Consider the following 25,033-nt stretch of genomic DNA (forward strand, 5'->3'; position numbering starts at 1 on the left):
GGCCGCGCCGCTGCGTCGGTGCCTTGAGCACAGCCGGATTTGCCGGGCTGCCGTGGCCTCCCGCCCGGTGCGGTGACCTCGAGCCCGGCCGTGGTGAATGATTCACAGCCGAGCGGGCGCAGGCCGAGCCGCCGAGGCCCGGGGAGGCGGCGGGGCTGCGTGTCCCGGCGCGCCGCCCCGCAGAGCCGGCCCCTGCCCGCAGCACCGTGCCCGGGTCCGCGCTGCCTTTAGCCGGCTCGGACGAAGCGCGGTGTCCCCGGGCGCGGCCGGCGGGGACCGGTGGCGGTGGGCCCCGCCGCGGCTTGGGGGCGTTGCCCGTTTAAGCGGGCGGGCGGGCGGGCGGGGCCCGGCGAGCGCGGCGCGGCGCGGCACAGAGCGGCGCCCATGGCGGAGCGGCGCGTGTCGCGCTGGTACTTCGGGGGTCTGGCGTCGTGCGGCGCCGCCTGCTGCACCCACCCGCTGGACCTGCTCAAGGTGGGGCGGGGGCCGCGGCGTGGGGGCAGCTGGGCGTGGGGCTGGGGGACGTGGGGAGCAGCTCGGTGTGGGGCTGGGGGATGTGGTGTGGGGAGCAGCTCGGTGTGGGGCTGGGGGGCGTGGTGTGGGGAGCAGCTCGGTGTGGGGCTGGGGGACACGGGAGCAGCTAGGTGTGGGGCTGGGGGACGTGGTGTGGGGCTGGGGGACGTGGGGAGCAGCTCAGTGTGGGGCTGGGGGACGTGGTGTGGGGCTGGGGGACGTGGGGAGCAGCTCGGTGTGGGGCTGGGGGATGTGGTGTGGGGCTGGGGGACGTGGGGAGCAGCTCGGTGTGGGGCTGGGGGACGTGATGTGGGGCTGGGGACGTGGGGAGCAGCTCGGTGTGGGGCTGAGGGATGTGGGGAGCAGCTCAGTGTGGGGCCGGGGGATGTGGGGAGCACTCAGTGTGGGGCTGGGGGACGTGGGGAGCAGCTCGGTGTGGGGCTGGGGGATGTGGTGTGGGGCTGGGGGACGTGGGGAGCAGCTAGGTGTGGGGCTGGGGGACACGGGAGCAGCTCGGTGTGGGGCTGGGGGACGTGGTGTGGGGCTGGGGGACGTGGGGAGCAGCTCGGTGTGGGGCTGGGGGATGTGGTGTGGGGCTGGGGGACGTGGGGAGCAGCTCGGTGTGGGGCTGGGGGATGTGGTGTGGGGCTGGGGGACGTGGGGAGCAGCTCGGTGTGGGGCTGGGGGACGTGATGTGGGGCTGGGGACGTGGGGAGCAGCTCTGTGTGGGGCTGGGGGATGTGGTGTGGGGCTGGGGGACGTGGGGAGCAGCTCGGTGTGGGGGTGGGGGACGTGGGGAGCAGCTCGGTGTGGGGCTGGGGGATGTGGTGTGGGGCTGGGGGATGTGGGGAGCAGCTCGGTGTGGGGCTGGGAGACGTGGTGTGGGGCTGGGGGACGTGGGGAGCAGCTCGGTGTGGGGCTGGGGGATGTGGGGGGAGCAGCTCGGTGTGGGGTGGAGCGGGGGGCCGGGCCGGGCGCCCCCAGCCAGCCTCACCCCGGCGCCGGGCCGGGTCCGCGGCGGCAGCGCGGGCCCTGGGGTGCTGGACGCGCCCGCAGCAGCCTGGCGCCACCGTGCAGGACGCTGCGCAGCCCACGCGGCCGCGGGGCGAGTGCCAGCACCGCCCGGCACCGCCGCAGCCCGGCCAAGCGGCCGCCCGCCCAGCGCGCTGGTCCCGTGAGCGGGCGCAGAGCCCGGGCCACCGCCTGCCCCCCGGGGCTGCGACCGGCTCGCCGGGGCCCGGCGGCCCCTTCCCGTGGCGCGGAGAGGCCGCGGTGTGCCGGGCGCGACGGAGCCGGGCTCCGGCAGCCGGGCGCTCGCCCTGCGGCCGTGCCGGGCCCGGTCTGCCCGCCGGCGGCCATGGCAGCTCGTGCAGGGTGCCCTGGAGAGGAGCTCGGAGGGGGAAGGAGCCTGGCACGTGTCCCCGGGCCTTCCTCCACCTGGGCCAGCCTGGCTTTCGGGCTCCGTCCCCGCAGACACGGAGCCCCTGCGTGGCCCGGAGGCCGTGAGCAGCCGTGGTCGGCCTGCGGGTTCTGCCAACGGGCTCGCGCCCGAATAGCGAGCCCGGGCGCCCCTTTGGACCGCAGCTTCCCGAGCGCGGAGCAGCACCAGGGGAGCTGCGGGGGCAAGGGCAGGGGCCAAGGGCACTCCGCCGTGCTCCGCCGTGCTCCTGGACTTTGGTCCCTGGCGGGGACGGCCGCGCAGGCCTGGGCCGGACCGTGCGCCCGCCCCTGTGGGAACCTCTGAGCTGGCACCGCGGGGCCGGCCCCTCCCCAGGCCGCAGCCTGCCCGTCTCGCAGCCCCGCGCCGAGCGCGGCAGAGGTTTGCAGGTGTGGGTCCACGCCGCCTGCCCGGCTCCCCGTGCTCCGCTGGCCCGGCTCCCCGGCGTGCCGCGAGCTCTGCTCCCTGCCGCCGGAAACCCGCCGTGGTCGGGGGCCAGGGCCCCTTCCCTGCCCGCCCGCCGCTTGCTGCGCGCCCTGCAGAGGGACAGCGGCCGTGTCCCCGCTGCGCTGCTGCGTGTCCCACGCCCCGGCTGCTCCAGCGCTGCTTCCCCGTGCCTGCTCTGTAACAGGAGCCAAGCCTGGTCCCCGGCCAGCGGCCCTGCACTCACTTTAATTCTATCTCCTTTGACCCACATTTGATCCTCGCAGCGTGGAGCCGGGCGGACGTGCTCAGGCCGTGCTCGGGCCCGGGCTGACGTGGGCTCCCGTGTGACAGGGCTCCGTCCCCGCGCGGCTCCCCGGGGCAGGCCTGCTCTCGCTTCCGCCTTTAGCGGTGGGAAACGCGCTGCGCGGCCCTGGCTGGGGCGGGGAACTCCTGGCCTGTGTGTCTAGCCGTGGGAAGGAACGGTTCAGCGCTAGGCAGCAGGGCTGCGAGGTCCTCTTTCTGCCTCTGCTCTCTGTGGGCTGGGCAGGCCCGGCTGGAGAGGCTGCTGTTTCACGTGGCAGATTTGAAAGTCCTGTTATGCTCCCTCTGATCAAGCCTGCCCTGGCTGCTCCCTCACGCAGACACCTGGATCCCCCCCTCCCTGGTATAGTTCAGGGCTTTTTCTGGAGCAAGAGGCACTGCTTCATCCCGGGATGTGCCATCGAGACCCCCGGAGCTGGGCAGGCAGCGTGGGGGGACCTTGCGCAGGAGCCTCGACGCTCGTCCTGGCCAGCCCCCAAGTCTCTGAGGCTGGGCTGCGCTGGGCAGGTCTCCAGCTGCTGCTTAGGTGCAGGAAGCCTGGAGCTGTTGCTGTTTGCAGGGAACCTTCTGCATGAGCGCTAATGAATTACCCCCGAAAAGCACTTAAAATTGCCATCCCTGCTGTGCTGGGCTGCGGTTGAGGAGGGCTTGCGTCCCGTGCGCTCCCGTCCCCGCGCAGCGCTGCGGACGCGGGCTGAGCTCGAGCGTGCTGGGCTCGCGCGGTGACGCTGCGGGACTCTGCCCCAGGTCCACCTGCAGACGCAGCAGGAGGTGAGGATGCGCATGACGGGGATGGCGCTGCGTGTGATCCGCACCGACGGCTTCCTGGCCCTCTACAACGGGCTCAGCGCCTCGCTGTGCCGGCAGGTGAGCGCGGCCGACCCCCGGTCCCCCCGAGGCCAGCGAAGAGCCTCCTGCGCAGCCGCTTGCCCCCCCCGCGGCTCCTCTGCCCGTTTCTGAGCCCCGGGCGGGAGCAGCTGAGCTGCAGGCTCGGCTGGAGCAGACGGGCTGCCCTGAGAGGCGGTGGCCTCGGGACGCAGGCGCCCCAGCGTGACGCCGTGGCTCATTTGCCGTCCTCCAGATGACGTATTCCTTGACCCGCTTTGCCATCTATGAGACTGCGAGGGACCACTTGGGCCGGGGCAATCAGGGGCCTCCCCCCTTCTACCAGAAAGTGCTGCTGGGTGCAGTGGGAGGTGAGCGAGGAAGAGGGTCCCTCAACCCTGAGCCCCTGCGGGCCGGAGCGGCCCCCTGACCCCAGCTCTCTGTTGGTCGCAGGTTGCACTGGCGGCTTTGTGGGGACCCCAGCAGACATGGTGAACGTCAGGTCAGTTCCGCCCGTGTCCCCAGCGCTCCTGGCGAGGGAGGTCTGTGGCTGTCGCAAGGCAGCAGCTGGGATGGTGGGAAAGTCCCTCGTATTCCTGACTTCTCGCCTGACCGGGCCGATGGCGCCTCGTAACCCAGGGAGCCCCATAACCCAGCACCTGCGAGGACCAGCACTGCTGCTGCCTTTCCCTAGGGCGGCCCGGAGCCGCAGCCCCAGCCCCATGCCTTGCTCTCCCGAAGGACGTGGGGCGGGAGGCAGGCTTTCCGTGCCGGCGCAGGGCTGTGCCGCTTGGAAACGGTCAACCCAGTCTCTGCGCTGGGCCTGTTCTGTGCCGCTCTGAGCGCGGGAGCGGGGCCCTGCCCAGGGTCTCGTGGCGGGGTCAGAGGAGAGGCCTGTGCGCCCGGTCTCCCTGCCCGCCTCACCGCCCCGCGGCTCTCTGCCTTTCAGGATGCAGAACGACGTGAAGCAGCCGGCGCACCTGAGGCGGAAGTGAGTGGCGAGGCCGTGAGCAGGGTGCCTGGTGGGGCGCCGGGGCCTGCCCGGGGCGGCAGGGCCCGGGGTAGGTGGACGGCTCGGATCCCAGGCCCCAGGGGTGCTCGGCGTGCGGGAGCCTTTGGGGCCGTGGGGCTGCCCCTCGCCGGGGCTGGGGCACTGTGGGGCCGTGGGGCCGTGTCCGTGGGGTGCGCGGGAGGCTGCTGCGGGCAGCTGCCGGGGCCCTGGCTGCGCGGCTGCCCGGGCTGCGGTGCTCCGCGCTGGGCTCAGCAGCGGGGCTGGCAGGCTGGGATGCTTCGGAGTTTCAGACCCTGACTGACATCTTGCCCCTTCTCGCTCCTCGCAGCTATTCCCATGCCCTGGATGGCATGTACCGCGTGCTCCGGGAAGGTGAGGCCGTGCCAGCGGGGGGGGGGGGGGGTTGGGGGGGGGGGGCGGTCTGTGGTGTCCTCGCTGACGCCGGGAAACCGCAGCAGTGGCTGAGGGAGCTCCCGCTGGGGACCGTCGTGGGTGTCCTCTGGAGCGAGGCGGGGCGAGGGGGCGGGGGATGGCCGCGCTGCCCGCGGGGACAGAGGAAGCAGGGCCCAGCATCTCAGCAGTGCCTGGCTAGTGGCAGGCCAGGCAGGGCACGGCAGCCCGCCCTCTCCTCTGGTGGAAAGGGGGTACCTGCCAGGAGCAGCTACTAAAAAGAGCAAGAGGCTGGAGCAGGTGGCAAAGGGAATGAATGACAGCAGGGAGGGGATAGGGCTTTCCTCACGGATTCTCCTTTCCTGCAAGTGCGGCATGTTTGCTATTTTGGTACGTTGTGAGCACGGTTGTCTGAGAAGTCTGGGACACAGACCATGCAGGGAAGGAGCCTCCTTGCTGGAGGGGAGCGTGGTTAATGTCCCAGGACTGTGCTGATCCCTGTCTGTCCACAGAGGGCTTGAAGAAGCTATTCTCAGGGGCTACGATGGCATCCAGTCGAGGGGCCCTAGTCACCGTTGGACAGGTAGGGCAGCTCCGCTGGGCAGGAGGTGCCCTGGGAGGGGGAGTACCTGGCTTAGGAAGGGGAAGGGGTATGCCACCAACACCCTGTGTCTCTGCAGCTCTCCTGCTATGACCAGGCCAAGCAGCTGGTTCTCGCCACCGGGTTGCTGTCAGACAACATCTTCACTCACTTCCTGGCCAGCTTCATCGCTGTGAGCAGGGCTGGGCGGAGGGTGCGCAGAGCCGGGCCTGGGCTTGTCCGCAGCTGGGTTCAGGGCCCCAGACTGGGGCTGCCGGAGTTGCATGCTGCATCTCGGGCTCCGATGAAGCGGGGCAGGGCACAGAGGCTCCCTGCGTGGGACTGGTCTCAGGCTAGGCTCTGGACCTGGCCTCTGCCTCGTCACGCGGGTCATACCAGTACCAGCCGCCGGGTCTCCTCTGTGGGCCGGAGCTGGTGACCTCCTGTTGACTCTCTCCAGGGCGGATGTGCCACGTTCCTGTGCCAGCCCTTGGACGTGCTCAAGACCCGCCTCATGAACTCCCAGGGCGAGTATCGGGTGAGTTGCCGTCCTGCCGAGGTCACCGTTGCTGGTCCTGTCCCCTTCGTGCGCTGGCCTCTGCCACCTGGCACCTCGCTCATCCCTGTGCTTTTTATTCTAGGGCGTTTCTCACTGTGCCATGGAAACTGCCAAGCTTGGACCTCTGGCCTTCTACAAGGTACCTAGGTGGGGACGCCTAGGCTGAGGTGGCAGGAGGGAGTGTGGGGAGGCCGGGCCAGCCTGGGGGCAGAGGTTAGGATTCAGAGCAGTTCTGGGGCAGGAGCTCTGCTCCTGGACTCTGCTGCCTGGGGTCTGGCGGCTTCCTGCGTCAGTCCTTCATCCGCTGGTCCCTGGCTTGGCCCTGGTGTGCTGCAAGCCTTGGCCTCTCCCGGACTCATGGCCTGGGTCCAGGCTCACAGCAGCTGCAGCGTTGCGCTCTTTGGGTTCCCCGACGGGAATGCAGGTATTTGCAGTGGTGCTCCAGCATTTGTTGGATTTTACTGACTATTGCAGCCACCGGTCTGTGCCAAGCGCCGGCATACGGGGCCCCAGTGTGTTCAGCCTCGCTGCCGGGAGGGCCCCTGAAATAGCGTTTCAAATCCAGAGTTTCTTCCTGATGCTGCCAGTCAGGCATTTTCCCTGTTACAGCCTGTCTGCTCATCTTCCCCAGGCAGCGCCATCCCCCTCCTGAAACAGGGCTGTGGGACCTGACAGAGGCTTCTACTGAGACTCTGGGCCTGCGTAGTGGTGACGGCAACACTGATGTGTTTGGGGGCAGCGGGGTTAATGCATGATGCTGAGATCTGTGTGCACAGCCGCGGCTGCGGTGCCTCTCTCACCACTCGGGCAGTCTCCGCCTGCCCCTGAGGCCCTGGCTCCTCGGAGCTTGTGCTGCATGTCCGGCCAGCTGCCCCCAGCGCATGCGAGCTCCTGCTGCTCCCAGGGGCTGGGCTGCCGGGCGCCAAGCCCGAGGCCGGGCGCGGGCTGACTCTCCCTCCGTTCTCGCTGTCCCGTTCCAGGGCTTCGTTCCTGCGGCCATCCGGCTCATTCCTCACACCGTCCTCACCTTTGTCTTCCTGGAACAGCTGCGCAAATATTTTGGGATCAAAGTGATCACCTGAGTGGGAGGGATGGGACCCTGCCTCGCCCCGCGGGCCTCTCCGGGGACGAGCACGCAGATGCCAGAGCTCTCCGTTGCCTGGGGCCGGGCTGCCCCCGCCCCTCCATCCCGCTCCCACGCCTCGCCAGGGCCTGGGGCCAGCCGGTCTCAGGGTCCCCTTTCCTCTCTCTCCCCCGTTCTCATATCGGTTACCGGTGGGCTGTTCTCAGGCCCCTTGTTCGTCCTGCACCCCGGTTGTGTGCTCTCTTCCCCGCGTGGTTCCTGTGCAGGCTTGGAGAGGCTGACGCAGCAAGGGGCCCCCGTTTCTGCCCCTCACGGCCCCCCCGGAGCAGGACTCCTGCGGGGAAGGGAGGAATCGGCCTCCTGCCTCTCCGCCTGGTCGCCGAGTCTCGAGGCGACGGGGGCTGGTTGGGGGCCAGTTTTACTTGTGACCGTGCCGCAGCCAGGCTCCTGCAGCGCGCGCAGGGCTCACTTGCTCCCAGCCTCTCCTGCCAACAGCAAAGGGAGACGCAGGTCCCGGGCACCAAGGCGCTGCCCCCTTTCAGCACCGCCGGCCCCGCTTCTTGCGCCCCTCCGCTGGCCCCGGCGCCGCTTGGCAGGTGCCTCCCCTCATGCGCCGCTCTGCTTCCCCGGCCTCCCCTCGCCCCTCCCCTCGCTCGCCAAAACTCGCCAGCGCCCGCGGCCGCTGGGCGCTGCAGGGATCGTGCCTCACGCCGGTGATGACCCTCCGGGAGCGGACCCAAGGGGCGGGGGCTGCCGCTCGGCCCTCCTGCCCTGCTGGCGGGCGCGGGCCGGGGCTGCCTCGCGTGGCCTGCCCTAGCCCGGGGTAAGGCCAGCAGCTGCCCCCGGCCCCCGCCTCGAGCCGGCTGCAGGTAGCAGATCCGGGGCGCCTCGGCCGGAGCTGAGGCAGTGCCGAGGTCGCTCAGAAGCACCTTGGGCGGCTGCGAAAGAGCGGGGAGGTTTGGCCCAGCCTCGCCTGTGCTCGCCGCGGGGACGGACGGCGCAGGCAAGGTGCTGCGGCGCGGGGCCGGCCCTGGCTGGAGGGCTGGGTTGGCGCGCTCCGGGGTCCCCGTGCAGCGCGCTGAGCCGTGCTCGGACCCGGCCGTGGTGCAAGTGTCGTCCGGCGGCCCTCTGCCCTCTGCGGCCTCGCCAGCCCCGAGCGCTTCCCGTGCCTCCTCCCCGCCGCTGCCTCGCGGCCGCCCTCGCCCCACACTGCCCTGCCCTGCACACGGGGCTGCGGGCACCAGCCCCTCTGCCACGTGCAACCCTGTGCATTGCAGCCCCGAGGGATCAAAGAACTGGAATATCTGTGACCTTAATATATAATAAACAACAGTGGAACCAGCCCGGGGCCTGGCGTGCTGCTGGGCCGGGAGGGGAGGGACGCGCGGCAGGAGGGCTCGGGGCTGAGCTCCCCCAGGCCGGGAGCAGCGGGTCAGGGCAAGGCTCCCTCCCGCTTGGCCAGTGCCTCTGGCAGGGACGTCCTCCTCCCGGCCGGTGCCCCCGTCCCAGCCGCAAGAGCCCGGGCGCCCGGCACCTCCTGGCCCCGCGCTGCGGGGAGCCGTGGGCTGGGGTCCTGCCTGGGCTGTGCCCGGCCTCAGCCGCGGGAGGAGTTCCTGGGCAGAGCCGTGCCGGCGGTGTCTGCCCGCCTCTGCCTCTTTGCTGGAGCGCTGTCCCGGCTGTGACGCTAATTGGGCTCCGGCAGGTGGAACGGAGCCAGCCTGGGACAGGCAGAGAAGTGAAAGCTCATCACCTTAACGAAGTCTAATGATGCTGGCTGGCATCGCTGCTTTGTTCCTGTGCCTGGCCCTGCGTGAGTGCTGCGGGGCAGGTGAGCGCGGGGCAAACCTGGCCCTGGTTCCTGGTGAGCTGCGGGGGCTGCGAGGCTCTGGCCGGGCACAGTGTCTGGCCCCCCCGGCCCCGGCGCTGCTCTGCAGCAGGCGCAAAGGGCTGCGCTGAGCAGGAGGGTGACAGAGCCCCGCGGGGCCGATCCCAGGCAAGCGGCACCTCTCCAGGGCTACGAAGCCCCGCTAGGGCCTGTGCCACCCTCAGCGCCCCGCCGCAGCGGGGATGCTCCGGCCAGGGCTGGGCCCCGCCGGCTGCGCCAGCCCCGCGCTCCCGGCACTCCCGCACCCTCGTCCCACGTCCCCCCGCGGCAGGCTGAGCCGCGGCACGGCCAGGCCGGCAGGACAGCGTGTGCCAGACGCAGCCCCGAGCGTCCGGCGGCTGTATGAGCGCGGGAGCGCTTATCTCTGAGCATCGGAAAATAAGAGGCCTTAGGTCTGTCAACAGCCCGTTACCAGAGTGTTTGCGCTTGCCATAGCCAGCCCCCCCCCCGCCCCCCCCCTCCCCCCCGGTCTCCTCCTGCCCCCAGGGCAGGGCCAGGCCTCCGCCTGCCCCCCGGGCAGCTTGCAGAGCCCCGGCCCCGGTGCGGATCGAGACCCCCCACCTGCACCGCCCCGAGCGGGGCTGGGGGCTGCCAGGCCTCCCTCCTCCGCAGCCCCCTTGGGCGCTGGGGGGCACGGGGGCCCGTCGCCGGTCCTGTCCCCACGCCGCCCCCGGCCGCTGCTGAGGCACCGGCGAGCCGCCGCGGGGGCCCGGTTGGGTCTCTCTGCACCCGCAGGGGCTCCCGGCGAGGGCAGCGGGGCCGGGGCCGGGGCCGGGGGATGCCCGGCGGCGAGGCCTGGGGGCTGGCTGGGCTCCAGGTGGGAGGACGCTCCGCGTCTCCGGGCTCCCGCCGCCTGCGCGGCTGCCGCGGCCGCCGGTCCAAGGTAAACATGTTTATGCCCCACCGGCAGCGCAGGGCAGCGGGTCGACGCTGTCCGTCCCCCTCGGCCGGGGGCTCTGCCCAGGCCCAGCTCCAGCCCCAGATCCGGCGGCTCGGGGGACGCGGAGGGTGTTTGCGGCTGCCGCAGGATGTGTTTACCTGAACATGAACACGCTCCACCAGGACAGCGCGTGGCCAACAGCCGTCGCCGCCAGCAGAGGCCGGAACGAGAGGGTCCAGGCAGCTCCCGGCTGCACTGCAGAGGTTGGTCCGGGTGCCGGGGGGGTTGAGCCCTGGTCCCCTGGGCAGCAGCTGCTGGTTCCCGGCACGGGCAGGACCAGAGCTCGGAGGTGGCAGGGCCTTCGCATCCCGCGAGAGCTGGGGAACCGGCCGGGGCTGCGGGGCACGGTGCCAAGAAGCCCCCCGGGAAGCGCACCGGAGCCGTGCGGCCCCGCAGGCCCCAGCGTCCGCGGCTGGAGCGGGGCCCCCGCTCTGCCCGTGCCCGGAGCCCCGCTGCGCCGAGCGAGGGGCTGCGCCGGCAGCTTCCCGGGAGGCGCAGGCAGCCCGCGCCCCTCTGCCTCGGGGCACCGGGGCTTCGCCGCCGGCGAGCAGGGCCGGTCCCCGTGTCCCTGCCCGTGTCCCTGCCCGTGTCCCTCTCCGTGTCCCTGCCCCGGCGCTGCCGTCGCCTGCAGGTGCGCTCGGCCGTGATGCGCGGCCGCCCGGGAGCGCGGAGCCCCGCGCAGCGCCGAGCACCGGGGCCGGCGGAGCGGGCAGCGGCTGCGGCCGGGCGCGGCGCCCCCCCGTGCCGGCGGGCGGAGCGGGGCCGGGGCAGCGGCTCCTCGCCCGCGGTCCCTCCCCCCGCGCCGGTCCCTCCCCCCGAGCCGCCACCGCCGCCGCTACCGCGGCTCCGCCAAAAGTTTTCGCCGGAGCGGCCGAGCGCGCCGGTGCCGGTGCCGGTGCCCGCGCCCGCCTGCACCGAGATGCGCCCGGGAGCCGCCGCCAGCCCAGCCCCGACAGGTACCGGCGCGGGGGGGGGAGGCGCAGCGCCCGTCCCCGTGGTCTCGGGGCTCCCCGTCCCGCGAGGGGCGGGCGGCCGGGGCGGGGGGCCGGGGCCGGGCGCGGCTGGGAGCCGCCGGGACGGCGGCGGGAGCCGGGGGGTCCCGGGGCAGCGGCTGCGGCGCCGCTCGGCGCCCCGGCGCGGCCGCTCCCCCGTCCCGGCCCCGCGCCCCGTCCCGGGCGGCCGCCGCCGGGCTCGGCTGCTCCCCGCGGCCCCGCTCCCCGCCCCCCGCGGCCCCCCCGGCCCCGGGAAGGGCTCCGCTGCCGGGGCCGCGGCTCGGTGGCGGCGCGGGCGGGCGGCACCGGCGGGCTCGGGCCCCGCGAGCGGCTCCCCGCGGCGCGGGCGGGCGATGCCCGCGGGGGCCCTCCGCAGCCCTCCCGGCCCCCGGCCGCCGCCAGTGCCCTTTGCGCCTCTGCCCCCAGCTCGGCTGTGTCAACACGCTGTTGGTAAACGGCTCTGTTTGAGCAGGACATGTCGGGTATGTGACCTCGCCGCCCTCGCGCTGCACGCGCATCCCCAGGGCGCTGCCGGGAGATCGCCGCTGCCTGGCACCGCGCGCCGGCCCCGCTGCCCCTCGCGGGAGGCCGGGACCGGCCGGGCACGCGGCGGCGGCGGCGGTGGCGGTGGCATCCCGGCTTCGCGCCCGGCTCCCCTCCGGCCCCGGGGGCGCCCAGGGCAGAGGACGGGGCGTTCGCGGCCGCCCCATGCCGCGCCGGGCCCACCGTGCCGCGCGTCTGCCTTGCCCGGCGCCGAGCTGAGCTGAGCGGCTGCCCCCGCGGGCGCTGTGGCTTTACGTGTGCCTGAGCAGCTCTGGGGCCTGCGGTACCCCTGCTCGCCGCATTAGTGCCGCCCCAGCTGCGCGCTCCTCGCCTCCCCGCCAATCCCCGCCGCGCACTGCGGCGCAGGGGTTTTGTGTTCTGTCGCCTGGAGAGGGAAAAAGAAAAAAGGCTGAGCAGAGAAGAGGCAAAATATGGATTAAAAATAGTTAATGAAAAAATGCGACCGCAAGCCCTGATCGGCAGTGCAGGGCTGAGAGCAGGCACCGCCTGCAGCACTGCTCCGCGCGCCCCGCCACGCCGGGCAGCCGCAGCAGCAGGGACCAGCCCGGCCGGGGCGGGAGAGGGGGACGGGGGCCCCGCTCCGTCCCCCCGTGTCCCCAGCACGTCCCGCCCGGCCGGGGCTCCTGCGCCTCGCCGAGGGCCGAGCACTCCGGGGCCCGTCCGCGCCGCCCGGGGGTCTGGGGAGCTCGGCGGCGGCCTGGCAGGACGGGCTCGGGGCTCGGCCCCGGCGGGCTCGGTCCCCAGCTCCGGGGTGGCCGCGGCGGCAGGCACCGCGCTCCCGGGGCAGGCGCACGTGTTCGCCCGCCTGCCTGCGCCGACCTTTCCCTAGGCGTCCCCAGTCCTGGGCCTCCCCGGTGACATCCGACCACACGTGTCACCCGCTGTGTCTCTAACGTGCCATCCTCCCGCCTTGCGCCGGTTGTCACCTCCCGGCTCGTGCGACGTGATGGACGAGAAAAGCCCGTTTCCCCCGGCAGGTCCGGACCGCTGTGGGCCCCGGCGTCCCTCCCCCGGGGCTTGCTGGGCAGCAGCGTTGTTCACCGCTCCCGGGCCGCGCGGCTGCGCTTGCAGCCCGCACACCTGCCCCGGGCCGGGGGTGACGGGGAGGGTGTTTGTCCCGCCGGCGCCGGGCTGTTGCTGTCTGTCCGCACCCCGCATCGCCGCTGATGAAAACGCTGTCAGCGCTGCTCCGGGATTTCTCGGTCTGGAGCGACACCGGGTCCGACACCGCCGGTGCCGCTGGCTCGTGTGCCGCTGCTCAGCGTCTCCAGCCGCGCAGCTCGGCTGCGGTCTCATAGCACACGGCGCGCCGTGCAGCTCGGCTGCCGCGGTGCTGCGGTCCCCACCGGCACTTTGCGGCTCCAGGAGGCTCCCAGGCAGGGAGCTGGGGCCGGGGCCGGCACAGCCAGGCGCAGGGAAGAGCCGCCGGCCCCGCGTGGCCCCCTCGGGCCGCGGCCCGTCCTCGCCGCCGTCTGAGCTGGGCAGCGCAAAGCCTCCGCAGCGCCGGGCCGGTGCTGGCATCTCCCCAGCGCCAGCCTCCGCCGCCCCCTCCCCTGCCAAACGCCGAGGCCCCTGCTGTGCTGGCGCCCGGCTCCCAGCTCAGCGCCAAGCCAGCCCTGCACAGCGCTGCGGTAGCGCGCCGGGGGCCGGTCCCGGCGTCTGGGGAGCGGCAGCCCCCGCTGCCACCTCCCGAGCAAGGGGCCGCGCTGCCGGGGCGGCGGCACTGCCGGGCGTGGGGCAGCACTGCCGGGCGTGGGGCAGCACCGCGGGGCGGCTGCACTGCCGGGCGTGGGGCGGCACTGCCGGACATGGGACAGCACTGCTGGGCGTGGGGCAGCACCGTGGGGCGGCTGCACTGCCGGGCGTGGGGCGGCACTGCCGGGCGTGGGGCAGCACTGCTGGGCGTGGGGCAGCACCGTGGGGCGGCTGCACTGCCGGGCGTGGGGTGGCACTGCCGGGCGTGGGGCCGCGCTGCTGGGCATGGGGCAGCACCGCGGGGCGGCTGCACTGCCGGGCGTGGGGCGGCACTGCCGGACGTGGGGTGGCACTGCCGGGTGTGGGGCAGCACTGCCGGGCGTGGGGCAGCACCGTGGGGCGGCTGCACTGCCGGGCGTGGGGCAGCACTGCCGGGTGTGGGGCGGCACTGCCGGGCATGGGGCAGCACCGCGGGGCGGCCGCACCGCCGCCTCCCAGGCCGCTCACGCAGGGCTGCCACCAGGTCACGTTGCAGATGCCCACGACCGTCCCCACAGAGGCTTCTCCAGGCCGTTGATCCATGCAGCGAAGAGCCACCACGGTCCCAGACGCGGAGCCTGTCGTCTCGCGCATGTGATGGGAGCCCGGAGGGGCCGGGGGTGGTGACAGGCCGCCGCGCTCGGAAACCCCGCGGGGGACCGCCAGCTCCCCCCCGCCGGGGCACGCGGCTCCGCCGGCCACCGGGCTGCACCGGGGCAGAGCCAGGGCTCCCTCGGCTGTGCGGGGAGGTGGGACGTGCGCCCGGGAAAAGCCGCTCCCGTGGCTTGGTGCAACGCCGGTGCCACCGCGCGCACGGCTGCGAGGCCCCCCGTCCCCCCGCGCAGGCGCCGGCTCCCGCTCTGCAGCGCGGCCCCGCTCGCCGTGCCGGCGGCGTGCAGCCCGGCCCCCGCGGGGTCAGCAGCCGCGGAGCCACGCTGCGGGGACGTGCCACGTTGCCCAATGCCGGCGCGGGGCAAAAGTCCCCCCAGGTGCCTCGTCCCCGGCAGACGCACGCGCGCCAGGGTCTCGGCACCGCGGCCGTGCACGGGAGCCAGCCCGCGGCCGGGGGACACAGAGCTCGGGCCGTGCCGCGGTGCCGTGGGAGCTCCGGGCGCGCGGCGGGGAGGGGGCCATGGCCGAGCTGGGGCAAAGGGCCCGGCGGGGTCCCGGGGGGCGAGGAGCGTGACTGCCCGGGTGCCAGCACCCCTCACCCAGTGCAGTCTGCCCAGCTTGGCCGCGGCGGCTGCCAGCCGGGGGGGGTGTCTAGGGCAGAGGCCTCCCCGCCCCGAAATCCCACTGCAGGCAGCTAAAAATAGCGACACCTCTGCCCCAGAGCTGCCTCTGGCCGCGGAGGGGCTGGTAGCGAGCGGTGGCTCCTCCCGGCGCAGAGGATGCTCGGGGCAGGGCCGGGCGCGGGGGGCTTCCGGCAGGGCCAGTGCTGCTGGCGGTGCTGCGCCAGTGCCGACGGGGATGCCGGAGTGGGGCTGGCACGGATGGGGATGCCGGCGTGGGGCTGGTGTGATGGTGGATCCAGGGATGCTGATGTGGGGCTGGTGGGGTGATGCTGCAGATGGGGATGCTGGTGTGGGGCTGGTGGGGTGATGCTGCAGATGGGGATGCCGGCGTGGGGCTGGCGGGGTGATGCAGATGGGGATGCCGGCGTGGGGCTGGTGTGATGGTGGATCCAGGGATGCTGGTGTGGGGCTGGTGGGGTGATGCTGCAGATGGGGATGCTGGTGTGGGGCTGGCGCGGCTGTGGGTCCAGGGATGCTGATGTGGGGCTGGTGGGGTGATGCAGAGGGGGATGCCGGTGTGGGGCTGGTGTGGTGGCAGGTCCAGGGATGCCGGCACGGGCAGGTGGCCGGGCAGACGCCCACCGGAGCCGCGGGCCCCGGCTCCCAGAGCCTGGCCAGCAAGGTCCGTCCTGGGAGAGGATTCCCCGTGTCCGCACAAGGCGCGCAGCCGGCAGGTCCAGCCGCAGCCGCAGAGCCCGCGCCGATTAACGAGTCTCCCTGGCAGCCGCTGGCGGCACGGCGAGCGGCTCCGAGCGGAGACGACTTTCCCAGGGATAAAAATAGGCACAGGGCAGCGCGGCGAGCCCTGGGAGCGTGGCGGGCCGGGGGGAATGCCAGCCGTGCCGGGGGGGGCGTGCCGTGCCGCGCCGCTCCGTGGGGCGCCTGGAGAATGGCCCCCTTGTCAGCAGAGCCCAAATCCCCCTCAGGAGCCCCGTAACCGGCTTAGGGCAGGATGCAGGGAATTAGGGCTCCGCGTGAGCCGGGTCTGCGCGGGAGCGAGTGCCGCCGGGGCCGCGGCAGTCCGGGGCCGAGCGGGTCCCGGCGGGAAGCACCGGCTGCCCCGCGTGGGGGTCACCGCGCTGCCGGGCCCGGCGGGGAGGCCGGGGCTTCGCCTGGGGCCGCGTCCGCGGGAGGCTGCTGGGACAGACCCGCCGGCGTCCCCAGCAGCCGCCTCTCGCGCAGGGTCACCCGCACGCCGGTGTCCGCGCTGCTGGGGCGGAGGAGCGGCCCCGGGCCCGTAGGAAGCCAGCGCCCCGCGCCGCCCCCCATGCGGGTCGCAGCCCTGCGGAGGGATGTCCCTGCCGAGCCTCCTCGGCCTCCTGCTGCTGCTGCTCCGCTGCCAGGTAAGGCCGGACCCTCCCGGGCCCTCTGCCCTGCTCCGGATCGCCTGGCGCAGGGCCGGGCGGGCACTGAGCCGCCCCTGCCCGCTGCAGCCCCTCGCCGTGCTGCGCCGCGCTGCACAGCGGCTGCTCCCCTGCCTGCGCCCTGCCAGCCCCACGGCGCGGTGCAGCGTGCTGCAGTGCAACACGGCACGGTGCAGCATGGCACGGCACAACACGGCACGGTGCAGCATGGTGCAGTGCAGCATGGCACGGTGCAGCATGGCACGGTGTGACACGGCACGGTGCAGCATGGCACAGTGCAGCATGGCACGGCACAACACGGCACAGTGCAGCATGGCACAGTGCAGCATGGCGCGGCACAACACGGCACGGTGCAGCATGGCGCGGCACAACACGGCACGGTGCAGCATGGTGCAGTGCAGCATGGCATGGCACAACACGGCACGGTGTAGCATGGCGCGGCACAACACGGCACGGTGCAGCATGGTGCAGTGCAGCATGGCATGGCACAACACGGCACGGTGTAGCATGGCGCGGCACAACACGGCACGGTGCAGCATGGTGCGGTGCAGCATGGCACAGTGCAGCATGGCACAGTGCAGCATGGCACGGCACAACACGGCACGGTGCAGCATGGTGCAGTGCAGCATGGCACGGTGCAGCACGGCATGGCGTGGCGTGGAGCAGCATGGCAGAGCACAGTGCTGCACAGCAAGGCACGGTGCAGCGTGGCACAGCACAGTGCAGTGCGGCACGGCACGGCATGGCACAGCGCTGCGCGGCACGGTGCAGCCCCCGCCCAGCCCTGTCCCCACGGCGGGCCGGGCGCGGGGTGACGCTCCGTGGTGCCCCCAGGGCCCCGCCGCCCAGATCACGGATTTCCTCTTCGAGAGCTGGAAGGCCTACAGCGAGGAGTGCCACCGCAACATGAGCCGGCTGCCGGCGCCCACCGGTGAGCTCGGTGACCGGGCTGCCCGGGACGCGGGGAGACGTGCGGCGCCGGTGCCACCGCGCAGCCTCACCGGGCCGCTCCCCGCAGAGCTCGTCTGTAACCGGACGTTCGACAAGTTCTCCTGCTGGCCCGACGCGCTGCCCAACACCACGGTCAACGTCTCCTGCCCCTGGTTCCTGCCCTGGTACCGCAAAGGTAACGCAGGCTGGGCCGGGCACCGGGGTCCCCGTCTGCGTGTGCACGGGGTGTGTGTGCACATGTACAAGCATGGGGGGGGTGCACGTGTGTGCATGCACAAGCGTGTGCAAGGGTACACGTGTGCATGCACAAGTGTGAGGTGTGCATGCACGTGCATGGCTGGTGCACACGTGCCTATGCACAGGCGTGTGCATGGCTGGTGCACACGTGTGCATGCACAAGCGTGTGTGTGTGTGGGGGGGGTGCACGCGCGTGTGTGCTGCTCAGGCGGTCGTCTCTGCGCGGCACTCGGCGCCCACGGCCGGGTGGTGACCGCCGGGGCCGGGCCGCTCCGCTCCGCTCCGCCGGCAGTGAAGCACCGGCACGTCTTCAAGACCTGCGGGCCGGACGGGCAGTGGGTGACGGGCCCCAGCGGGCAGTCGCTGCGCAATGCCACGCAGTGCCAGATCGACGCCGAGGACCTGGCGGCGCAGGTGGGCCGGGGCGAGGGGGGACCCGGCGGCCCCTGGGGCGGGTCCGGACGGGCTCCCGGCCCCTCACGCGCGCGCTCGCCCCAGGAGAGGTTCGCCAGGACCTACGGCAGCTTCAAGGTCATGTACACGGTGGGCTACTCGGTGTCGCTGTGCGCCCTGATCCTCGCCCTGGCCGTGCTGCTGGGCTTCAGGTGCCGACGGGGCCGGGACGGGGGGGCCGGGACGGGGCGGATGGGGCCGGGCGGGACGGGGCGGACGGGGTGGGGTGGATGGGCTGGGGCGGCCAGGACGGGGCGGCCAGGGCTGGGCAGGACGGGGCGGCCAGGACGGACGGGGCGGCCAGGGCTGGGCAGGACGGGGTGGCCAGGACGGGGCAGCCGGGGCTGGGCAGGACGGGGCGGCCAGGACGGGGCGGCCAGGGCTCACGGCGGTCCCTCCCCGCAGCAAGCTGCACTGCATGAGGAACTACATCCACATGAACCTCTTCGCCTCCTTCATCCTGAAGGGCGTCTCCGTGCTGGTCATCGACGCCCTGCTCAAGACGCACTACAGCGACAAGGTCGACGACTACAACGTGGGCATCTGGCTGAGCGACGAGGTGAGCCGGGCACGGGACGGGACGGGACGGGACGGGACGGGCACCGCCGGGGCCTGACCCTGCCCCGCGCAGGCCGCGGCCGGCTGCCGGGCCGCCACCGTCTTCATGCAGTACGGCATCGTGGCCAACTACTGCTGGCTGCTGGTGGAGGGCATCTACCTGCACAACCTCCTCGTGGTGGCCGTCTTCTCCGAGCGCAGCTACTTCACCCTCTACCTGTGCATCGGCTGGGGTGAGTGCGGCGCCCGGTGCCGGGGGGGGGGGGGGGGCCGCCGGCACCTCACCGCCCTCGCTGCCCCCCCAGGCGCCCCCGTGCTCTTCCTCGTCCCCTGGGTCGTCGTCAAATTCCTCTTTGAGAACATCCAGTGAGTAGGGGGCCGCGGGGCCGGGGTGGGCGCGGGGTGCAGGGGCGCCGTGCACCCCCAGCCCGACCGGCGCCAGCCCGGCCCGGCGCTGTGCAGCCCTGTGCCGCCCCGGCCGGGCGGTCCCAGCCCCTCTGCCCCGCAGGTGCTGGAGCACCAACAACAACATGGGCTTCTGGTGGATCCTCCGCTTCCCCGTGTTCCTGGCCATCCTGGTGAGTCCCGCCGCCCCGCGCAGACGGCTGGCCCGCCCCGCCCGCCTGCTCACCGCCCCGCTCCCTTCCAGATCAACTTCTTCATCTTCATCCGCATCATCCAGATCCTCGTCTCCAAGCTCCGGGCACACCAGATGCGCTACACCGACTACAAGTTCCGGTGCGTGGCTGTGCACTGGGGTGTGTGTGCGTGTGCGTGTGCGTATGCATGTGTGTGCATGTGTGTGCATGTGTGTGCGTGTGTGTGTGGTGCGTGGGGGTGCACAGCTGTGCGTGGTGCATGGGTGTGCGTGGTGCACAGCGCATGGGTGTGTGGGGTGCATGGATGTGCATGATGCACGGCTGTGCATGGTGCGTGGATGTGCGTGGTGCTCAGGTGTGCATGGTGCACGGTGCATGGGTGTGCGTGGTGCATGGTGTGCACGGTGTGTGGGTGTGCATGGTGCACGGTGCTCAGGTGTGCGTGGTGCATGGTGTGCATGGTGCTCAGGTGTGCATGGTGCGTGGGTGTGCGTGGTGCTCAGGTGTGCATGGTGCACGGTGCGTGGGTGTGCGTGGTGCATGGTGCTCAGGTGTGCGTGGTGCGTGGTGCTCAGGTGTGCGTGGTGCACGGTGCGTGGGTGTGTGTGGTGCACGGTGCGTGGGTGTGCGTGGTGCATGGTGCTCAGGTTTGCGTGGTGCGTGGTGCTCAGGTGTGCGTGGTGCACAGTGCGTGGGTGTGCGTGGTGCTCAGGTGTGCGTGGTGCACGGTGCGTGGGTGTGCGTGGTGCATGGTGCTCAGGTGTGCGTGGTGCGTGGTGCTCAGGTGTGCGTGGTGCACGGTGCGTGGGTGTGCGTGGTGCATGGTGCTCAGGTTTGCGTGGTGCATGGGTGTGCGTGGTGCACAGTGCATGGGTGTGCGTGGTGCACAGTGCATGGGTGTGCGTGGTGCGTGGTGCTCAGGTGTGTGTGGTGCACGGTGCGTGGGTGTGCGTGGTGCATGGTGCTCAGGTTTGCGTGGTGCGTGGGTGTGCGTGGGTGTGCGTGGTGCACGGTGCTCGGGTGTGCGTGGTGCACGGTGCGTGGGTGTGCGTGGTGCACGGTGCGTGGGTGTGCGTGGTGCACGGCGCACACGGCGTGCGCTGACGGCCCTCTCCCGGCAGCCTGGCCAAGTCGACGCTGACGCTGATCCCGCTGCTGGGCATCCACGAGGTAGTGTTCGCCTTCGTCACGGACGAGCACGCCCAGGGCACCCTGCGCTACGTCAAGCTCTTCTTCGACCTCTTCCTCAGCTCCTTCCAGGTGAGCGGGGCCCCAGCGCCGGGCCGGCCCCCGTGCCGGCTCCTCCGCGTGCCGGCGCCTCCGGTGCCGGGCGCCTCACGGCCGCTCTCCGCAGGGGATGCTGGTGGCCGTGCTCTACTGCTTCGTCAACAAGGAGGTGAGCGCGGGCGCGGGCGCGGGGCGGCGGCGCGGGGCCGCCGGGGCTCACCGGGGCCGTGCGCAGGTGCAGGCGGAGCTGCTGAAGCGGTGGCAGCGCTGGAAGCTGGGGAAGGACCTGGCGGAGGAGTGCCGGCACACCTGCAGCCTCGCGCCCGGCCCCCGCAACGGCGCCGGCGCCGCCGGGGAGAAGCACAAGCTGGTGAGCGGCTGCGGCAACGGGCTGGGGCGCAGCCCCCCCGCCCCCCGCCCCGCCGCCCCCCGCCCCCAGCGCCCCGGCCGCGGCGCCCCGGCCGAGCCCCTGGCCCCGGGCGGCCGGCACCTCTGCTACGACTTCCCCGAGACCACGGCGGAGAGCAACTTCTGAGCCCGACCCGGCGGGCTGCGACGGCGCCTGCTTCCTCCCCGTCCTCCTCCTCCTCCTCCTCCTCCTCCTCCTCCTCCTCCGTGCCCAGCGGGGCCCTGTGCGGGCGGGGGTGCTGCGCGGTGGGGACACGCGCGGGACGGCGGAGGTGGGGGACGGTGGACGTGCACGGGACAAGGAGGGGCACGCGGATGGAGGTGCACGGGGCGGTGGACGTGCACAGGATGACGGTCGTGCACGGGACGACGGACGTGTGGGACCATGGACGTGCACGGCATGGTGGACATGCGGGATGACGGACGTGCACGGGACGATGGACGTGCACGAGATGGTGGACGTGTGGGATGACGGACGTGCACGGGATGACGGACGTGTGGGACGATGGCTGTGCACAGGACGACGGACGTGCGCGGGACGGCGGCGCTGCAGGATGGTGCACGTGCACGGGACGCCGGACCTGCGTGGGGTGGCGGGAGCGCGGCATGCCTGGGGAGGGGGCCGGGGCCGGTGTGGGGCCGGTGTGGGGCCGGGCCGCGGTGCTGCCCTGGGGCGGTGCAGCCCCTTTGCGCGGCGGTGTAATTTATGTCGTGACCGTGCGAAGAGGTGTGGGCCCGTGCCGGGCTGCAGGGCCGGGCCGCGTGCGCCTCTCTCTCGGGGACGGGCGACCGTGGGGCCCAGACGGTGCCCTGGGGCCAGAGCCCCACGGGAGGGGGCCGGGCTGGGGGGGAGCAGCTGAACTGCTTGGGCCCCACTGGAGCCAGCCCCACACTACGCCCCACAGTGCACCCCACAGCCTGCCCCACTGCCCTGCTGCATGTCCCACTGCCCCACAGCGTGCCCCACCGCCCTGCTGCATGTCCCACTGCCCCACAGCCTGCCCCACCGCCCTGCTGCATGTCCCACTGCCCCACAGCCTGCCCCACCGCCCTGCTGCATGTCCCACTGCCCCACAGCGTGCCCCACCGCCCTGCTGCATGTCCCACTGCCCCACAGCGTGCCCCACCGCCCTGCTGCATGTCCCACTGCCCCACAGCCTGCCCCACCGCCCTGCTGCATGTCCCACTGCCCCACAGCGTGCCCCACCGCCCTGCTGCATGTCCCACTGCCCCACAGCCTGCCCCACCGCCCTGCTGCATGTCCCACTGCCCCACAGCGTGCCCCACCGCCCTGCTGCCTGCCCCACGGTGCACCCCACTGCTTCACTGCCTGCCCCACGGTGCACCCCCACGGCACGCCCCACGGCACAGCCCACAGCCCTGCTGCAGGTCCCGCTGCCCCTCTGTGTGCCCCACGGCATACCGCAGGGCGTGCCCCATGGCCCTGCTGCCTGCCCCACTGTGCACCCCACGGCAGTGCCCCCCCCCCCATGCTGGGGCACTCAGCCCCACGGAGGCCCCACGGCAGCCCCCGAGCCCCAAACACCCCACAGCAGCAGACGCTGCCCAGCCGTGGGGCTGGCGGGCTCCCCGGGGGCCACTGATTCCCACGCCCACGCGGGGCTGCACGGGGACGTCGCGGGAGGGGGGCACAGCTGCCACCGTCGCCCCGGGGCTGGGGACACTGCGGGGGGGGGGGGGGGTGACATGGCCTGGGTGGCCCTGCCCTGGCCGTGGTGCCAGCAGCACTGGAGCAAAGCCCGGCTGCAGCACGGGGCCGGCGCGGGCAACCGGGGCTGCAAGGGGCCACGCGGCCCGGGGGGGGGGGGTCACACGTGTCCCAGCGTCACCACGCAACAGCTCGGCGCAGCCCGACACCGCCACACGCGTGTATGTGTGCACGCAGACATGCACACGTGTGCATGGACACACATGTGCATGGACCTACGCACACGTGTATGCACACACACGGCCATGCACACACGTGTATTTGCGCACACGCACATACACACACATGCATATATGTATATATGTATATATGCACACACATGCACGGACAGACGTGGAGATGGACACACAGGGAAACGCACACATAGATACACACACGTGTGCACAGACACACAGCCCTACACGTATATACACAGACAGACACATACATGGAGATGGACGTGCATATATACACACACACGCACGCACGCACGCACACGTGTATACACATGCCTCTCTGTCTATACAGACACGGGGATGGCCATGGAGACAGACATACAGATGGCCATACACGTTCACTTTCTCCCTGTCCCTCTCCCTCTCCCTCTCCCTCTCCCTCTCTCTCTCTCTCTCTCTCTCTCTCTCTCTCTCTCTCTCTCACACACACACACACACACACACACTTTTATATATATATATATATATATATATATATATAAACCACAAACACACTTTTTTTATATATCTATATATATATATGTGTGTGTGTATATATATGTATATGTATATACATGTGCGCACACACACACACTCACTCACTTTACACACTTTTTTTTAACTATATGTATTTATTTATTTATATTTATAAATATTTACATATACCTCGTAGTGGCCACCAGGACAAAGCCTCCAGCCAGATCCAGACATGGTTCAGCCCCACAGCGCAGCCCTGCCCCATAGCCCGTGCCCCACAGCGCAGCCCCCACCCCGTGCCACCGTGCCCCAGGCTGGGGCAGGACCCCCGAGCCAGCGCTGGCAAAGCCTGCTCCACCCCGACTCGGGGCGCTGGCTCTGGGCGGGTGGCACCCGAGCCGGGAGGCTGGCAGTGCCCGAGCCGGGATGCTAGTGACGCCCGCTGTCACTGGCGGTGCCGGAGCTGGGACAGTGCAGGTGCTCGAGCTGGGATGCTGATGTACCCAAGGTGGGACACGGGCAGCGCCTGAGCGAGGCTGATGGCAGTACTCGAGCCGGGATGCTGGAGGTACCGGTGCCAGGACATTGGTGGCAGCTAAGCCGGGACATTGGTGGCACCTGAGCCTGGACACCGGTGGTACCCAAGCTGGGACCTAGGCGGTAGCAGAGCAGGGGGGTACTGGTGGTACCCGAGCCGGGATGCTGGTGGCACCTGAGCTGGGATGCTGGTGGTACCCGAGCTGGGATGCTGGTGGTACCTGGGCTGGGACATTGGTGCTACCCGAGCTGGGGGTACTGGTGGTACCCGAGCCGGGATGCCGGTGGTACCCGAGCCGGGAGGCCGGTGGCACCTGAGCCGGGAGGCCGGTGGCACCCGGGACAGGAGGCCGGTGGCACCCGGGACAGGAGGCTGGTGGCACCCGGGACAGGAGGCCGGTGGCACCCGGGACAGGAGGCCGGTGGCACCCGGGACAGGAGGCTGGTGGCACCCGGGACAGGAGGCCGGTGGCACCCGGGACAGGAGGCTGGTGGCACCCGGGACAGGAGGCCGGTGGCACCCGGGACAGGAGGCCAGTGGCACCCGGGACAGGAGGCCGGTGGCACCCGGGACAGGAGGCCGGTGGCACCCCAGCCCAGACGCCGGCGCTGGCAGCAGAGGCCGCACGCCCACGCCAGGCAGCGGGGCCAAGCCCAGCCTGCTCGCTCCTGTGCTCTCTGACCACAAAGGGATGAGACCGAGCCATTAACATTTATTCGCAGAACAAAGGGACTGTGATTAGTCCTGCATCGCCCACAGGTTCCCATGGCAACAGAAACCGGACGGGGACATTTAGTGCCAGGCTGCGCAGCCCCAGAGAACAGCCCGGCCGTCAGGAGCGGCTCCAGCCCCGGTCGCGGCGATCCGGCTGCCCCGCGCAGCCAAGGGCCGCCCCAGCCCCAGAAGGGCCACCCGCCTTCATCCCCACCGCCGCTCCTGACCCCAGCGAGCTGCTGCAGCCTCGGCCGGGCTTGGCCACAGACCCCGGCTGGGGATTACCAAGGGCTCGGCCGGGCCGGCGTCACGCCAGAGACGCGCATCTCCCACGGACGCCAGGCTGCTGGGAACGCCGGGCCGCGGCAGGGAGACGCGCCCTTCTCCTGACACCTTTGTTCTCCTCTCCGTGAGGAACGGAGCAGCCAGCGCTGGTCAGGCCACCCCCAGACCCGCGTAAATAAACAGGCCTCGAAACTTCTTTTTTTGTTGCTTTAAGTCGAGTTTACTGTAGCAAAGGACAAAGCAATTAATTATAGAACTGGAAATGAAGTTAGAAAGTGAGGAAGAAATAATAACCCATCAATAGCTGATCAATACCTGAAGCCTGGCCTCCTCCTCGGGGGTGAGGACCGGCGTCTCCCCCGGGTCCCCGCAGACGCGGCCGCCTCGCCCGCTCCGTCTTGCAGTAATACTCCTACTTTATCAAGGTAATTGTAGACTGCAAATTGGTCTCCTAAGTAGATTCTGTCCGTTACTGTTCTCTCTTCCCACTACTTAATTCAATGATACAACACATACCTCTCTTCCTCCTACAATTTAATCTAATGATAAAAACCATATCCCACTCATAGTGAAAATAAACCATTGCTAAGTTTGTTTTTTATAGGTAAACAGTCTGATTTCAATGGCCTCCGGCTTCACCCCTTCAGCGGGGGCTTCCCGCCCCACCCCTCCACCAGATGCATTTCCACGTCTTTTGTGCTTTTTCACTGCATTGACCCCTGTGGTCCACTATTTGTCTTT

At 71.3% G+C, this 25,033-nt stretch overlaps 2 protein-coding genes across 8 annotated transcripts; both read left to right on the forward strand.

Annotated features, from left to right (window-relative positions):
* Positions 1 to 323: 323 nt before the first annotated feature.
* Positions 324 to 8,489, forward strand: SLC25A10 (solute carrier family 25 member 10). 5 transcript variants are annotated; one of them, XM_064522922.1, is made up of 11 exons: positions 324 to 474; positions 3,446 to 3,565; positions 3,780 to 3,894; positions 3,977 to 4,025; positions 4,473 to 4,514; positions 4,864 to 4,907; positions 5,438 to 5,508; positions 5,606 to 5,698; positions 5,966 to 6,043; positions 6,147 to 6,203; positions 7,045 to 7,386. In XM_064522922.1, exons 1-11 carry the CDS (start codon positions 385 to 387, stop codon positions 7,144 to 7,146), a joined length of 861 nt encoding a protein of 286 aa, XP_064378992.1. In that variant the 5' UTR covers positions 324 to 384; the 3' UTR covers positions 7,147 to 7,386. The 5 variants fall into 5 exon arrangements, with proteins under 5 accessions (XP_064378992.1, XP_064378989.1, XP_064378990.1 ...); XM_064522919.1 differs by lacking the exon at positions 7,045 to 7,386 and adding an exon at positions 6,696 to 6,839 and having other exon boundaries at positions 338 to 474; XM_064522921.1 differs by lacking the exon at positions 324 to 474 and adding an exon at positions 1,908 to 2,340.
* Positions 8,490 to 10,021: 1,532 nt separating this feature from the next.
* On the forward strand, positions 10,022 to 21,109 carry GCGR (glucagon receptor). Of its 3 annotated transcripts, none has more exons than XM_064522924.1 (14): positions 10,022 to 10,176; positions 15,741 to 15,901; positions 16,757 to 16,853; positions 16,941 to 17,048; positions 17,403 to 17,524; positions 17,609 to 17,715; positions 17,969 to 18,122; positions 18,195 to 18,354; positions 18,427 to 18,487; positions 18,630 to 18,699; positions 18,771 to 18,859; positions 19,842 to 19,980; positions 20,075 to 20,116; positions 20,183 to 21,109. In XM_064522924.1, exons 2-14 carry the CDS (start codon positions 15,851 to 15,853, stop codon positions 20,480 to 20,482), a joined length of 1,500 nt encoding a protein of 499 aa, XP_064378994.1. In that variant the 5' UTR covers positions 10,022 to 10,176; positions 15,741 to 15,850; the 3' UTR covers positions 20,483 to 21,109. The 3 variants fall into 3 exon arrangements, with proteins under 3 accessions (XP_064378994.1, XP_064378993.1, XP_064378995.1); XM_064522923.1 differs by lacking the exon at positions 10,022 to 10,176 and adding an exon at positions 10,781 to 10,929; XM_064522925.1 differs by lacking the exon at positions 10,022 to 10,176 and adding an exon at positions 10,781 to 10,929 and having other exon boundaries at positions 20,189 to 21,109.
* The last annotated feature ends 3,924 nt before the right edge of the window (positions 21,110 to 25,033 follow it).

This window comes from Dromaius novaehollandiae, chromosome 18 (assembly GCF_036370855.1).
Source record: "Dromaius novaehollandiae isolate bDroNov1 chromosome 18, bDroNov1.hap1, whole genome shotgun sequence".
Taxonomy (NCBI): domain Eukaryota; kingdom Metazoa; phylum Chordata; class Aves; order Casuariiformes; family Dromaiidae; genus Dromaius; species Dromaius novaehollandiae.

Coding starts and splice junctions, on each gene's coding strand:
- SLC25A10 (XM_064522918.1), top strand. CDS start 5,971: ATGTGCCACGTTCCTGTGCCAGCCCTTGGACGTGCTCAAGACCCGCCT. Junction 6,044..6,146: donor ACTCCCAGGGCGAGTATCGG/GTGAGTTGCCGT, acceptor TTTTTATTCTAG/GGCGTTTCTCACTGTGCCAT. Junction 6,204..7,044: donor GACCTCTGGCCTTCTACAAG/GTACCTAGGTGG, acceptor GTCCCGTTCCAG/GGCTTCGTTCCTGCGGCCAT.
- GCGR (XM_064522924.1), top strand. CDS start 15,851: ATGTCCCTGCCGAGCCTCCTCGGCCTCCTGCTGCTGCTGCTCCGCTGC. Junction 18,123..18,194: donor GCATCTGGCTGAGCGACGAG/GTGAGCCGGGCA, acceptor TGCCCCGCGCAG/GCCGCGGCCGGCTGCCGGGC. Junction 19,981..20,074: donor TCTTCCTCAGCTCCTTCCAG/GTGAGCGGGGCC, acceptor CGCTCTCCGCAG/GGGATGCTGGTGGCCGTGCT.